General features: G+C 41.7%; 1 protein-coding gene across 4 annotated transcripts in view; it reads right to left on the bottom strand.

The window, feature by feature from the left end:
• The window catches only part of RIC3 (RIC3 acetylcholine receptor chaperone), a gene marked incomplete at its 5' end in the record, with an annotated part of 35,789 nt that extends 24,012 nt beyond the window's left edge, over window positions 1-11,777 (bottom strand). For 3 of the 4 annotated variants that reach the window (XM_081098638.1, XM_081098639.1, XM_081098641.1), the window contains one exon: window positions 11,643-11,766. In XM_081098638.1, coding sequence (XP_080954764.1) covers window positions 11,643-11,766 — 124 coding nt within the window. Of the gene's footprint in view, window positions 1-11,642 lie in introns of all 4 variants that reach the window. The other variant, XM_081098640.1, reaches the window with a different exon arrangement.
• Between the last annotated feature and the right edge of the window lie 4,708 nt (window positions 11,778-16,485).

The following is a 16,485-nucleotide window of genomic DNA, read 5'->3' as shown; positions in this document are numbered from 1 at the left end:
TCAATCCCTCCCAGAGATGCCAACAACAATCAAGGCTCAACACAACAGGACAGTGCACACAGCCCACAAAGGGGCACACCTGAAGTGCCCAGCTCAGGTGACTGGGAGGCTGTGCCACTGGGCCCTACAGGACACCTACTACAGAAGGCCACTTTGCCAAGTCTGGGAGATGTAGCATCTGTACCTGATACATAGAAACAAGCACAGGAAAGCAGCCAAAATGCAGAGACAACAAAACAGGTCCCAAGTGAAAGAACAGGAGAAATCTCCAGAGAACGAAAGAACTAAGTGAAATGGAGGCAAGCAAACTACCAGATACATAGTTCAAAACAATAGATATAAGAATGTTCAAGGAACTTAGTGAGAGCTTCAAGGAATTTTAGTGAGAACTTCAACAGCATGAAAAAGGACACAGAAACCATAACAAACAAAAAAAGTCAAAAATGAAGAATAATTTACATGAAATCAGTAGAGTAGATGAAGCCAAGAATCAAATCAGGGATTTGAAATATAAGGAAGCAAAAATACACAATCAGAACAGCAAAAAGGAAAAAATAATTTAAAAAATGAAGATAGTGTAAGGAGCCTCTGGGACAACTTCAAGCATACTAATATTCACATCATGAGGGTACTGGAAGCAGGGAGAGAGCAAGAAATTGAAAACCTATGTGAAAAAATGTCTGAAAACTTCCCTAACCTGGTGAAGGAAACAGACATACAAGTCCAGGAAATGCAGAGAGTCCCAAACAAGATGAACCCAAAGAGGCCCACACCAAGACACATCATTATTAAAATGCTAAAGGTTAAAGACAAAAAGAGAATCTTAAAAGCAGCAAGAGAAAAGCATTAGTTACCTACAAGGGAGTTCTCACCATAAAAATGTCAGCTGATTTCTCAACAGAAACTTTGTAGGCAAGAAATGACCAAAAGCAAGGACTTACAACCAAGATTACTCTACTCAGCAAAGTTACCATTTAGTATCAAAGGACATATAAAGAGCTTCCCAGACAAGAAAAAGCTAAGGTAGTTCATCACCACCAAACCAGTATTACATGAGATATTAAAGGGTCTTCTTTAAAAAGATGAGGAAGGAGAAGGAGGAGGAGAAGGAGGAGGACAAGGAGGAGAAAGATAAAAATATGAACAATAAAATGGCAATAAACACATATCAGTCAACAATTAAACCTCAAAAATAAAATAAATGAACAAGCAGAACAGAAACAGATTCATAGATACAGAGAACATTTTGACAGTTGCCAGATGGGAGGGAGGGTTGAGGAGTTGGGTGAAAAAGGTGAAGGAATTAAGAAGTAGAAATTGGTTGTTACAGATTAGTCATGGGGATGTAAAGTACAGCATAGGGCAGGGGTGGGCAAACTTTTTGACTCGAGGGCCACAATGGGTTCTTAAACTGGACCGGAGGGCCGGAACAAAAGCATGGATGGCGTGTTTGTGTGAACTAATATAAATTCAAAGTAAACATCATTACATAAAAGGGTACGGTCTTTTTTTTTTTTTTTTAGTTTTATTCATTTCAAACGGACCGGATCCGGCCCGCAGGCCGTAGTTTGCCCACGGCTGGCATAGGGAGTACAGTCAATAATATTCTAATGACTATGTATGGTGTAAGATGGGTACAAGATTTATCAGGATGTAAATGTCTAATCACTGGGGTATACACCTGAAACTAATAAATAGTATATGGCATCCATAACTGAAAAATAAAATATGATTAAAAGTAATAAAATTTAAAAAAGAAAAGAACAGAAGAAAGATGAACAGAAAGACACAAAAGCGATCAGCAAGACTTGGAAGAACCACATGAGGAGGCCAAGGTCCAAAATAAATTAGGATCTACAAAAAGGGTAGCACAAGGGTATTTTTAGAGCAAACAGCAACTTGCCTGATAATAAAATGTAATACTGAGTGAGCAGAATTTTTTAACCTTTATTTGCTTCCATATTCTCTATCAAAGGGAGTAAATTTTGTGTTAAATGGAAGAGAATTAATAATCCTAATGGGAAAAAAAATAAAATGAAGTCCCAGATGGGTAAAGAGAATAAATTCAAGTCTATTCACTAAATAATTTCTACCAAGAAGATTGAGAACACTTACAAATAAGGTCACTGAACTAAAAAAAAATTTAAGAAATTATATCAATAAAAAGAGAAATCTTGAAAGAATAGAGGTAGATAACTACTGTTCCAGTTTGCAAAAATGTAGAAAGTGAAGGGTGGGTGGACTTCAACTACAGAGAAGTGAGTAGGTTAGATTCTAAAATGGATTTTTCCATTTTATGATGGAGTGGATGTAGGAGGGGGAAAAAAAGGTATTTTTTTCCTTATTAGAAAAGAAATGCATACCTATGGGAAATTGAGAAAGTACAAAAAAGTGTAAAGGATAACAACCACCCATATTTCATCCAGAAATAACCACCGTTAAAATGTTGACCTATTTCTTCCGGGTAAATACAAAGTGAGTATATCTTTACTTTTTATGTAGAGCATATAATTTTCCCCTATCATTTAAAACTCATTCATATAATTTACTGGATTCATAACAGTCCACACATGCATGCATAATAATTTATGTAACCATAAAGAATATAATAATAACAGTAAAAAGGTAATGGCTTACAAATGCTAATAGAGGAAGCCATAATCCCTAGGAGCCAGCATTCATTAATGCACTCAATTTACTCATTCTTTCATTCATTAGTAAATATTTATTGTCTACTATGTGCAGCCACGGTCTAAAACTGGAGATACAGCAGTGAACAAAACAAAAATCCCTGGCCACGTAGAACTTCCTTTGTACGTAAGAAAAGAGATAATAAATAAGATAGTGATAAATTCTAAGGAGAAAAAAAATAAGCAGGCAAAGGAGATAGTACATGTTGGGGGTAGATTTTAGCTCAAGTGACCAGAGAAGGCTCAGGAGATAGCATTCAAGTGAAGGCCTAATAAAAGATGGAGGAAAGGCAGATGGCTATTTTAAAAAAACAGCATTTCAGGCCCAGAGGAAACAGCAAATGCAAATCCCCTGAAGCGGGAGCTTGCCGGGCATGTTAAAGAACAGCAAGGAGGAGGCCAGTGTGGTCGGGGCAAGTGAGAAAGCAGGGAACAGAAAGAAATGGCGAAGAGGATTAAGTAGGGCCTTTCAGGTCATGTACCGATTTTGTCTTTTCACTGAGTGAGCCAGAAGCCACTGGAGGGTATTGTGGAGGAGGGAGACTTAGGCTTTGACAGGATCAATATGGTTGCCTTGTTGAGGACGGGCTGAAGAGGGAAGGGAGGAAGCAGGCAGATCAAAGTCTAACGCAGACAGTAATGTGGAGTAAAATAATCAAATGATCAACTGGTGGAATAACTAACTCTTCACAGAAGGTGCAATCCTAACAGCAGTTTCAAATGACTGATACATTAAGAAAATAATTTGCGTGATCAAAAAGACATGCTGATCATAATTAAGAGTGAAATTGCGAAAAAAATATCATGAGGTAGTGAGAGAAATTTGAACACCGACTGGATATTTAATATCAGTATGGAATTATTGATTTTTATGTGTGATAATGGTACTGTGGCTATGTTTTAAAAAGAATTTGTATTTTTTAGAGATGTATGCTATATCCTTAAGTACTTAAGAATAAAATAATCCAATGTCTGGGATTTGCTTTAAAATAATCGAGTGTATGGGGGGAAAGTAGGTGGAGATGCCCATGACACAAAATGATAGTTGTTGAAGCAGGGTAATGTGGATTCATTTTACTACTCACTCTACTTTTGCTTAGGTTTGAAAATATCCTGAACAAAAGATCTTTTTAAAAATCAAGAATGGCATATAGCTGAGAGAGATGGCAAATACATACACTGAATGGAAAAATGAATGCTCTGAAATAACTTCAAGAGGCCACAATTATAGACCAAATTTAAACAGGTAAAATGCAACAGGGAAGACTATCAAGTATATATTTGGTTCCAAAACATCAAGTAAACAGTACAAAACAAACAAAAATTTATTTTTAAAAAACCTTAGGATTCTAATATACAGTAAGATCAGCAAGTAAAAATGCTAAAAGTCTAAAGCAATCCCCCAGGATGCATTACGTATAGGATTTTAAAAAGAGGCAATAGGCTGCTCTTCCATGAGCTAATTGGTTTACACATGCTGTTATTTACTTTCTAAGAAGCTATGTTGAGATACTTGCAACTATGTCATCATACACGTCACATGAGGAGTGGAAGAGGAAGCTTGAGATGTCAAAGTAAGAAAACAGACTGAAGAAGGTGACATGATACTAGTCCTCAATTTCCTGAACTCACCATCTTTCCCCTCAAATCTATCTTTCCTTCATTCCTGTTTTGGTGAAGGGCATCACCATCTATTTATTCACCTAAACCAGTGGTCCTCAAACTTGGCTGCACATTAGAATCTCCTGGGAATCTTTTTAAAATCCTGATTCCTGGGCCTCATCCTCCAGAAATTCTGTTTCTTTGTTACTAATGTTGTGGCCCCACCCCATAACAAAGAAACAGAATTTCTGGAGGATGAGGCCCAGGAATCAGGATTTTAAAGATTCCCAGGTGATTCTAATGTGCAGCCAAAGTTGAGAACCACTGACCTAAACAATGACCTGAGAATAATCCAAGATGCCTCCTTCTCCCTCACCTTCTACTCCTATTAAAAAATGTCTCTTAAAATTGTTCTCCTACCCACTGCCGATCGCCTCCCCTGTTCTACTTACTCCTCTTCCTCTCGTACCCCTATTTCCCTTTGGTAATCACTCTCAACTTCAGAGTAGTTAATCAGCATATTCTTCCCACCCAAACACTGCAAATAACTTAATTCAAGCCATCAAAAAGGGTGGATATGTTAGTTGGAACTCCTGAGAGTAAGAGTGAGGTGGGACTGAAGGAAGAATTTAAAAGAGAAGACACACTCTTTCCCTGAATAGACAAGGTAATGTCTGGAACAGTGTCAACCATTGTTGCTATCCTGAGAGAACAGTCAGGGAATAGAACCAACTTGAGAAGGAGCCCAGAAGTAAAAAGGACACAGAAAAATCAGAGCTGGAGCCCTGATGAGATTGTGAATCTCTGGATCAAACAACACGGGCGGCCAGTTCTAACACAGTCTTCTCATTTGCAAGACAATAAATTCCCTTTCTGCTTTAATAGGACAGCTGAACTTTCTGTCAGCTGTCATGAGTATCCTAACTGACCAGCTTAATGAAGCTCATGATGTCTCCACTGAAATCCTGCAACAATCCTCTCCCTGAAGAAATCCTCGCAATGCAGCCTCTATGCTGCTGCCAGGGCATCTTTTCCAAAGCCAGACTAGATGTCTCCTACTTAGTAGCAAACTTACAATGGCTTCCTCTACCTTTAGAGTAAAATATAAACTCCTAAAGTATGGCAGAAAAAAAATCTTCAGTTTGGCCCTTCCAATTTCTCTGTCTCATCTCTTACAATTCTAAAGCTATTTCAAGCTTCTGGATTTTTTTTCTCACGTTCCCTCTGATTGGAATGCCCTTCTTACTTGGGATGATAAAAACACTTTAAGAGATCCCACTTCAATTAGACAAAGAATGCAAAGTTGATTTAATATCCAAAAATAAATCATGTAATACATTATATCAACAGAATGAAGGACAAAACCCCCACAATCATCTCAATTGACCTAGAAAAAGCATTTATATAATTCAACATCCCTTCATAATAAAAACACTCAACAAACTAGAAATAGAAGGGAACTTCCTCAATCCGATAAAGGGCATCTACAAAAAACCCACAGCACTTCTATTCAACATTGTACTAGAGGTTCTAGCCTGGGCAGTTAAGCAAGAGAAAGAAATAAAAGGCATGCAGATTGGAAAGAAAAGTAAAACTATCTCTATTTGAAGATGACACAATTGTGTTTTAGAGCCAATAATTCAGCAAGGTTGCAGGACACAATATTAATACACAAAAATGAATTGTATTTCTATACACTAGCAAACAATCTAAAATAAAATTAATTCAATTTATAATAACATAAAAAAGAATACTTAGAAATATATTTAACAAAATAAGATTTAAACACTGATAATTACAAACTTCTTTGAAAGCAATTAAAGACTACAACAAAAAGAAATATTGTGCTCACAGATTGAAAGCCTTGATATGGTTAAGATGGCAATACTCTCCAAATTGATCTATAAATTCAACACAATCTATTAAAATCCCAGTTGGATTTTTCTTTTCTTCTCTTTTTTTTTGCAAAAATTGACAAGCTGATTCTAAAATTTATATGGAAATGATGGGTCATAGGACTCAGAAATCAATCTTGAAAGAAAACAAAGTTGAATTCACAATCTCAAAACTTACTACAAAGTTACAGTAATTAAGACTGCGGTACTGGCATATATATACATACACACACACACATACACATACATATACACTTACAGAGTGAGGCAAAAAGTAGGTGTACAGTTTTAAGTATGTGAAAGAGAGTTTACTCTTGTACTAGAGGTCTGGTGCACAAAATTCATGTGCAGGTATGGTCCTTAGGCCTGGCCTGCAATCAGTGCCATCTTCCCCAGCTGCCCACAGCCGCCCCACCCCCCCACCGCCACCCATCCCGGTTCCCCATTTGCCATCGCGTGATTGGTGCCTGACGGCGGGGGAAGGGACCAAGAAGTTGGCGGTTCCCACCCACTTGCCAGCCCTGCCCCCGCTGTGGGTCGCCCTCTGTGTGTGGGGCGGCCTGCTGGGCTGGGGCCTTGGCCTGGCGCCGCTGGTGTCCCCCACCACCCAACCCTGGCACCCCATTCGCCATCAGGCAATCGGAGCCTGCTGACCGGGGAAAGGGAACGAGAGGTGGTCAGTGAGCCTCATAGTGACTGGTCCAGCGGTCATTCTGGTCATTCCGCCATGAGGGTCAATTTGCATACTACCCTTTTATTATATAGGATTATTTATTAATTATTGTATATTTTCTATACAAAAAACTGTAAACCTACTTTGCCACACTCTGTATATATTAATATATGTATGTCAATGGAACAGAACTGAGATTCCAGGAATAAACTCTCTCATTTATATTCAACTGAATTTAGTGTCAAAGCAATTCAATGAAAAAAGAACAGTTTTTCAACAAATGGTGCTGGGACAACTAACTGCATATCCACATGAAACTGGACTTCTACTTAACATTGTATACAAAAATTAACTCAAAATGGATACTAAATGTAAGTGCAAATACTATAAAACTTGAAAACATAGGCATAAATCTTCATGATCTTGGATTTGGCAATGATTATTTAAATATGAACCAAAAGAAGATGCAACAAAAGAAAAAATAAACTGGACTGCATCAAAATTAAAAACGTTTCTCCCTAAAAGTACACCATCAAGAAAATGAAAGCAACCCACTCAATGGGAAAAAATAATTGCTAACCATGTATCTGATAGTGGACTTGTATCTAATATAAAAAGAACTCTTAAAACTCAATAATAAAAGGTAACTCAATTTAAAAATGGGCAAAAGATCTGAATAGACTTTTCTCCAAAAATATACAAATAGCCAATAAACGCATGAAAACGGCTCAATATCAGAGAAATGCAAATAAAACCACAAGGAGATACCACTTCTCACCCACTAAGATGACTATAATCAAAAGGGCAAACAATAACAAGTGTAGGCAAGATGTGGAGAAACTGGAACCCTCATACATTTCTGGTGGGAATATACAACAGTGCAGCCACTTTGGAAAATAGTCTAGCAGTTCTTCAAACAGAGAGAAATAAATCACATGACCCTGAAATTCCAGTTAGTTCCAGCCACACTAAAATGTTCGCATTTGATTCCCAAGAGAAATGAAAACATATATGTACACAAAAATCAACAGCAGCATTATTCATAATAAAAAAATATAAACAACCCAAGTGTCCAGCAACAGATGATAAAATGATTTAAAAATGTGGTATATCCACGCAAAGGAATATTACTTAGCCATAAAAAGAAATGAAGTACTCATACACGCTACAACATGTTTGAACCATAAAAACATTATGCTAAGTGAAAGAAGTCAGTCACAAAAGATCTATATGAAATGTCCAGAATAGAAAAATTGATAGGTACAGAAAGTAGATTAGTGGTTGCTCTAGGGCTGAAGGGGGGCAAGTTAGAGGGTGATGACTAAAGATTATGGGATTTTTTTGGGGGGATGAAATGTTCTAAAATTGATGGTAGTGATGGTTGCACAACTCTGAATGTATTAAAAACCACTAAATTGTACACGCAAATGGGTGAATTGTATGGTAAGTGAATTATATCTCAAAAAAGCTGTTAGGTATCACCCCAATGAATTTAATTAAAATAAAATGGAAAAATAACCAATGTCACCCCACTAAAGTTAAGAAATTTTTAAAGCTGTTAGAAAAACACACATACCATACTCTCCTCTGACAACTTTCTTGCCCCCCTCCCCCCAAAGCATCTGACCAATCTAACCATATATCTCCCCGTTTCCTCAAGGACTTGAGACCTGTAACTGATACTTTTTGCACTTAGTTTTCCTCTACTAAGCTGTGGGTTCCTCAGGCAGAGATCTGGCTTATTTTTCCCTGGAATTCACTGCTGGAGGCTAATTCCAGCATGTCATAAATGCAAGACATTTCATCAAAAGGTTGGTGAAGCCCTAGCTGGTTTGGCTCAGTGGATAGAGTGTCAGCTTGTGGACTGAAGAGTCCCAGGTTCGATTCCGGTCGGTGGCACATGCCTGGGTTGCGGGCTTGATAACAAGTAGGGAACATGCAGGAGGCAGCCGATCAATGATTCTCTCTCATCATTAATGTTTCTATCTCTCTTTCCCTCTCCTTTACTCTCTGAAATCAATAAAGATGTGTGTGTGTGTGTGTGTGTGTATTTATTTATTTATATATATTTTTAATTTATTTTAAAAAAAGTTGTTGAACCTTGAGGCTTCAGCAGGGCTGAAGATACATATTATTGCCTGCTGGAATAGCTGAAAGCATTTCCCCAAACCTAAACATCTGCATATATTACTGCATGCTGCCTGACAGCCGAGGGCAGTTCCCCCAACCTGCCTGCTGTATACCAAATCTTACCTTTGATATGTATATCTGCTTTGCTTTAGGGCAATTTGTGTTAATAAAAAGCTATGGGTCCAGAGATTTGGAGAACTTGGTTACTAAAGCCAGGTCTCCTCTGGCTCCCCAAAATGCCTTCCAAATTTATATTTCATGTCTAGGCTCTTTATTAATTTACGTGCAGCCCCTTCTCCAGATGCCTGAACCCTTCTAGATGCTGAGAAAGACCCCGGCAATTCACAGTAACTAGTAACTGTACATGGTGTGTATTCTATGTGAAAGGGTACATCACAAATATTTGCTAAAAGACTATCTTAATAGTTGTCATGTGGAAAAGGGACTGTGTTTTTTTTTCACATATTCCAATGGGTAGAAATGGAAGCTACAATGACACAAATTTCAAGAATTTTCAAATAATCGAGACTGCCCCTTTCTTTAAAGCAGGATTCCTAGGTTCTGTGAATTCTCTGAATTGATACACAAATTCTGAATGTATACATAAAAAGTACATGCATTTTTCTAGGGAGAAAATCCATAACTTTCATCCAATTCCCAAAGGGATATGTAACCCAAAAATGGTCAGGAGTCGCTGTTTTTAAAATGTCAGTGTACAAGGTCAAGAGTTTTAGAAAATTTCTAGTTACCAGAATATATCATTTAAGATTAGTTTTTGCCTAGATTATACTACTTCAGTAACTAATGCAAAAAGTGAGTTCACAATTAGATAGCTTCATAATCGTAAATTATTCGTTTAAAAATATCTATTAATGTTACTTTAGCCAGCTGCTAAAGAAATAGTGGTAAACAAGACAAGGTCCCTGCCCTCAAGGATCTTACAATCTAAAAAGTAGAAACAAAAAAAAATGAGTAAACAAGAAAATTTCCTATCATATAGTCACCCCTGCAAAAAAGAATATAAAAGCCTGGCCAGTATGGCTCAGTGATTAAGTGTCGACCCATAAATGAGGAGGTCACCGTTCGATACCTGATAAGAGTACATGCCCAGGCTGCAGGCTTGACCCCTAGTTAGTGCAAAGATTCTAACAGGAGAACACTGAATACCAGCACTTGAGTTCTCAAGGGAAAGAGCCATGTCTAATCTCTACTCTACACTCTACAACATTCACAAGAGTGTCTCCCACTCACATTCAATACAACTTATTAAAGATAACTCAGCATAATGGGAATTCAACTCCGTAAAATGCTGTTTAAGAAAAATCTTTATTGCTCACAATTATCATGAATTTGCTTTCCTTCATGGCAGACAGTGTCATTAGACAAGTGAGTAAACCCTTTAGGATTTTGTAATAAAGAAAAAAGTAAGAACAAATATGTAAAATATTTTTTAGGAGTCCCTTTCAGGCAAATTGTTTTGCAGGTACAAAGATTATCAAGCAAATTCTATCAACAGAATTCTGGGTTTGATATGTCCTCCACCCCTAGAGCCTAGTTCTCTGTATTTGTAGTATTTATAATCTATGATGATGGACCAGAGGGTGGGACTACAGCCAATGTGCACCAATGAGAGGGAAATGGATTTCAGTTTAAAGGGAGCTGTCCAATAACCAACAGGCTGAGCATTAGTGGAAGTAATGTATGTTTGGAGACCATAACACCATGCCTTAAGGATGTTGCAGAGACAGTGTACAGGAGACAGTTACAGTAGCACCTCATCACCTGTTCTCCTTCCCTCTCCCAGCCTTAGGCATTCACCTTTACACTCATTCATCATGTAAAAGCCCCGGAATGCAACCAACAAGATGGATTTTTAAACATGAGGTCATTGACATCATGTCAATAACAAGGGAATCAACAAATTACTTAAGAAAAGGGACCTTAATGATTTGTGCACTTCAGAAACTAACACTTGGATTAAAATCAAGTCACAAGCATACCTTGCTTTATGGACCCTTCCAGGTGTTGCTTTTTCTTTTTCTTTTTTAAACAAACTGAAAGCAAGACCCTCCACCAGCAAAAAGATCACGACTGGCTGTACTGCGATCCTCGCTTTATTAGGGGGGTCCGGAAGCGGACCCGCAGTATTTACAAGGTATGCCTGTATATTTTACAAGGCGCGCGCGCGCACACACCCCAACATCAAATTAAAACCACACCAGGAATTAAGGTTAGCAACACCAATTCCAACGGACTTTATTACACACAAAAGCACAATAGAAAGCACACGGAAACCTACAGAGGGATCCCAAGTGGGAGCCCTCCTGACGCAAAGCACCTGCCTGAGATGAGCTAAGCCAGGGAGGGGAAGGGGCTGCGAGTAGCGGGGGTGCCGGCCACTGGGAGCGCAGAGCCGGGCATGAGCGCGCCGTCCGGCCCGGGAGCGTCAGGAGGCACAGGGCGCAGGGGAGTCGGGCCCTGCCCACTGCAGCCAAGGGAACTGTGGGGCTTGGCACCTCCCCAACGCCGCCAGCGCTGCCTTCTCCAGCCGGCTTGGCGGCTTTGCAGGTGGGGACCGGAGACTCGGGCCTCACCCCATCCCTACAGGGAGCGGGGATGCCGGGCGCTCCTGGGGAGCTGGCCCGCGCTCACCTCCGGGCGCCGGCGCCGGCTCCTCTCGCTTTCCGCGGGACAGGAAGGCCTTGGGCAGCAGCAGCGACACGGCTAGGACGACCCCCGAGGCCAGGGCCACCCTCTGCACCGTGGAGTACGCCATGGCCGCTCGCCCTCCCCGCAGGTGCAGACGCGAACCGGAAGCGGAATCGCAGCGCCGGCGGCCTCCTCGGACCGAACCGCGGGCTGCACCGACGGCGACGCGCGAGGGACAAGTGCGCTCTGCGCCCGCACCTCCCACTCCGCGGTGCCCGGCTGACCTGCTCCTCCCGCGAGGTTTCACTGTAAACGGTACCGCGCACTCCCAGCAAATGAGGAACTCCTCCTGCCCCTACCTCTCGGCCTGCACCTGTGCATCCTGCCCTGTGCGTCCTGCCCTGTGCGTCCTGCTGCCGACATAACCCACACTGCGCGCCCTCCTCTCCATCCCCGCTGACCACCATTGCTCTCTACCCACCCAGACCGCACCAGCCAGTTCCTCGTTACTTCAACAAACTGACAATCTCCAGCCCCCCACCCCAGGCCCCTCGCATCCATTCTCCATCTGCGGCCAAAGCAGGGGAATGCTAAAATGCAGGTCCAGTGATCTCTCTCCGCAGATTAAAATGTCTCAGCAACTCCTCTTTCTCCTCAGAACAACTGTCAAACTCCGTTCCAAGACCTCAAGGCCCTGCAGATCTTGTCTCACCAGAGTTCCTTCAAACTAGATCATTTGCTATATCCTGGCACGTTCCTTACTTTGCTTGCCCGGTTCCCTCTGTACCCCTTAAAAACTCCAAGGAACAGCTGAAAAATACTACCCTCTCGGAACGTTTCTAGTCAGCCTCTCCTTCCTCTGTATCCCCACAGTTCTTCCTGACTGTATGTATTGATCTATTTAATAAACATTCTTTTAGTTCTTCCTGCATCTCAAACCCTGAAATGGGACCACAGGGGCTGATGAGGAGGACCCGTTCCGTGATGGGGCAGATAGGCCCCTCAACAAGAAAATGTAGGGAATATTTTGGAAGCTGTACATTAAAGTGAAGTCCTTCAGAGAGAAAGCCTCTAAGAAGCAAACTAATGTGCCCCTCACGACCTAAAAAGTCCTAGGAATTGGAGGCACCGAGTTTCTTTAAAGGCTGAGATGTGGACTGGGGCTGAATAAAGAAGGATTGGTTGAAAGTCTGGTTAAGAATCAATCAATAGTCTCCAAATCTTATTCCTTAATTATTGCAGCCGGGTGGTTGCCCCTACTGGTGTTGTTCAGGCATCATCATCATTGATATTGCCAACATCATTAAATGTTATTGAGTACTTACTATGATCCAACTGTTTTACATATCAAAACAATTGATTCTTCTAACAAGGTTATGGAGTAAGCAATATCCATTTTACAGATGAGAGAACCAGAGAACAGAAAACTTAAGTAACTTGACAAACAATTATGCGGTATAAATTGGAAGCGATTATTTAAACTCAGCTGTACTGACTTTAAAACTTGCCCTCTTAATGACCAGTTTTATACTTTCTGGAACCAGAGAAGCTCTGGACTCACAGACAACATGTGCAGCTTAGGGAAGTAGTGACTGATGGGATATGAGTTCTAAGAGGAATCTAGGATGACCCCCCAAAATTCTGGCGTGGTTGACTGACTGGTTAAACACTAATTCCATATTATAAGATTTTGAGAACAGAAGAATCAAGGTTGTGAGGAAGATGATGAGTTCAGATTTTGACTAGTTGAGTTTGAGTTTCCATGAAATATGCAACTGGGGCTAGCCAGTTGGATATATGGGTCTGAAGCTCAGAAGAGGTGTTTGGGCTGGAAACAAACATGGGAGTCCTTTGCCCATCAATAGTAATGAAGTTTGGGAGGAGATAATATTAGCAAGAGTGCTCATGAAAAATGGTAAGAGGCCTCAGTGGAAACCTATGTTACATCATTATGTTGAAGTTCCCAAGTAGGAGGACAGAAACATGACAGAAAAGAAGATAGTGACCAGGTGTTAAAATTGCGAATGAATGAGGGGTCACTGGAAGGTTGGAAGGTACAGGAACAGACGAGCTAAGATTCCGGAGTCCAGGCTCTGGACCCTACTCTGCTTGAAGCCTTCAGTGACCACTTCCTGGCTGCTATATGAAGTCCCAGCTCATTGGGTTCCCCTTTGAGGATCTGCATAATGTATCCTCTTGCCTCAAATCATGCTCTCCTCCTGGACCAGCAGGAGCTCTGCTTATTTCTCTCTCAGGATGCTCACCTGGTTCCCTTCCCTCCGTGTGTGTGTGTGTGTGTTAATATATTATTATTGATTTCAGAGAGGAAGGGAGAGGGAGAGGGAGAGATAGAAACATAATTTGGGTAAAGAACATTGTCTTCCATAATGGGAGTGGGCCTTACCCAACCAGTTGAAGACCTGACTAGACCAAAAGACTGATGTCCCTGAGGAAGAGAGAACTTTGCAGCAGGAGATCTTAGGACTTGAACTGTGGCATGGACTCTTCCTGGGTCTCTAGCCTGCCAGCCCACCCTGAAGATTTTAGACTTGCCCAGCCTTTATAATCACATGAGCCTATTCCCAATTCCTTAAACTAACTCTCTCTCTCTCTCTCTCTCTCTCTCTCTCTCTCTCTCTCTCTCCACACACACACACACACACACACACACAATTCGTTCTATTTCTCTGAAGAACTCTGACTAGTCCAGTAACTGGCTATTTCTAAAAACGGAATTCCCCCATGAATGAGGCTTTTCCATCCCAGAGGAGATTCTAAGGACGTACCTCTGCCTCTGAGAACAATTTTAAAGAAGAGCCCATAAGGAACCACAGTAGGTCCCATTGTAGAGAGTCCTGAACCCTTCCTATAGGCAGGAAATGGGGGGGAGGGTTTAGCAAGGAAATGAGACCCAAGTACCCAGGAAACTGAGCAGAAGGGGGCAAGGCCTGTCACACCAAAGCCCAGAATGAAGAGGCTAAAGAAGGAAGGTAGGAGAGCAAGAGGATGCACACAGGAGAGTATGTTGGATCTGGCCCTTGGAAGATGGGCAGAGCTCCTATCTAAGGGATAAGAAGTCTATGATAAACACCTGTCAGTTGTGAGTGTCCAAGATCTTTGGAACATACTTTTCTGTCTGATGCTATCCACCTTGAGAACCTCACAGTCTCAATGTATGATCCAACAAACTAGAGTTCCCCTTGCCACTAGGGTGCAGATCCATTGCTCTTTCCCCCCGGATACACACCCAGGGCTGATTCTGGTTTGGAAATGATCTCTGAGAGGAAACGGCAATGGCTGGGCTGCCTGTTTTGACCAGCGAAGGTGGCAGCAGAGGACAGATATGCCTGCGGTTGGCGGTGGCCACAGGCTGCCTCCTGACAGGCAGAGCGGAGGCCTCACAGGTCTGGGGCCGGCTCCGTGGTGTGGTTGTTGGAGTTGTTCCAAGCTCTGGAGCCCCTGTGTACTCATCTGTGAAATGGAGTCTGTGTGGCTCCTCTCCCCGGGGTGGCAAGTGTGATGGAGCCTGGAAGGCAATTGTGTGTGAGACCATAACAGCAGCAGTAGCTGCAGCTCAAAGGCAGGTTGGAAGGAAGAAAACTGGAGAGAGGGGAAGACGATGTCAGAGGAAAACCTATCTGGAGGAAGCCTCTACAAGGCCCGTATTCCTCACCTAAGGCCTATCCAGCTGGGCCTGGGTGGATAACGATGGGGCATAGGAGAACCCAAGCTTCCTGGTGGGGATGGTCCAGGAGAGAAGGTCCTCACCCTTTCCTCCCAACCCCCCTCACTGGCCCCCCCTGGCGGAAGCAGAGCAGAGAGAAGTCACAGCTGGATACCTTGGTCCTTTCTGCCTTGAATGAGAAGAAATAGTCTTTGGCTCCAATTAATTAAGCAAACTGATAGAAATTCCCCTCTTAAGTCACACTTTGCATATCCATAATCCCTGCACCACATTTTCTGTATACTTTGCCCCTGGGTAAAAATTGGTGAGCATTTAAATGCTTCCTCACATAATCTTGCTAAAGCACACTGTTTCCTATAAATATTCATGTCACTGCCACAACATTTGCAAGCTTTCCCCAAAGGTGAAATGTGCGTAACGTACTTTGTCTTCTGGGTATAAATATTATCCAATACATTCTGGTTAATATGAATACACTAATTATTCCTGTAACCCTTTTTAAAAGGGTCATCTTCATGATGTGAATTTTTTAAAAATGTAATTACAGTAATTGGATACTTAATCTAATTAAAATTTGCTTTATCTTTAATGGGAATTTTTGCTAAAGAGGCAGAATGACAATTGGCTTTTTGATAATGACTGTTTTCTTTCTGCAGGGAGATCAAGTTGGTGCAAACTGGAGAAGTAGGCAGTTTTGTGTCCGCCAGTGCCTTTCTTCTTACAACTCAGTACTTCTGTAGTGAGTATGGGTTTTAGTTCTGAGGCACTGAAGAGGGTGGAGGAAAGGACTCGGGGAACCCTTTCTATTTCAACAGGTAAAGCTGCTCCCCTTCCTACAAGCAGCTTTTGCCCTGGCCTGTGATTGGTCCTTGACAGGCACTTGATCTAAGCCTGCTGGGTCAGGGTCCCTCATAGGCTGAGCTGGTGCTGGAAGGATTTGTAGTGGATCTTATAGCAGACCTCATTGGTCCACCCTTGAGCTCACCCGAAGACGGTTTCTGTACACAGGTTGGGGTCCTGTGTTTCTCTGGATAAGGCTGTTCTCTGGTTTGAGGAGTAAACGAGGCCTACTGGAGAGCAATCGCCCACAGAGCAGCTCTCAGGTGATGGGCTGGAAGGTAAGTACTCCAGCCTCCTTGCACATTCTTTCCGAGGCACCCT

The sequence above is a fragment of the Myotis nattereri genome, assembly GCF_964212035.1.
Source record: "Myotis nattereri genome assembly, chromosome: 9".
Classification (NCBI taxonomy): domain Eukaryota; kingdom Metazoa; phylum Chordata; class Mammalia; order Chiroptera; family Vespertilionidae; genus Myotis; species Myotis nattereri.
Note: the sequence above shows the minus strand (reverse complement) of the source record. Positions and strands in the feature narration are given on the sequence as shown.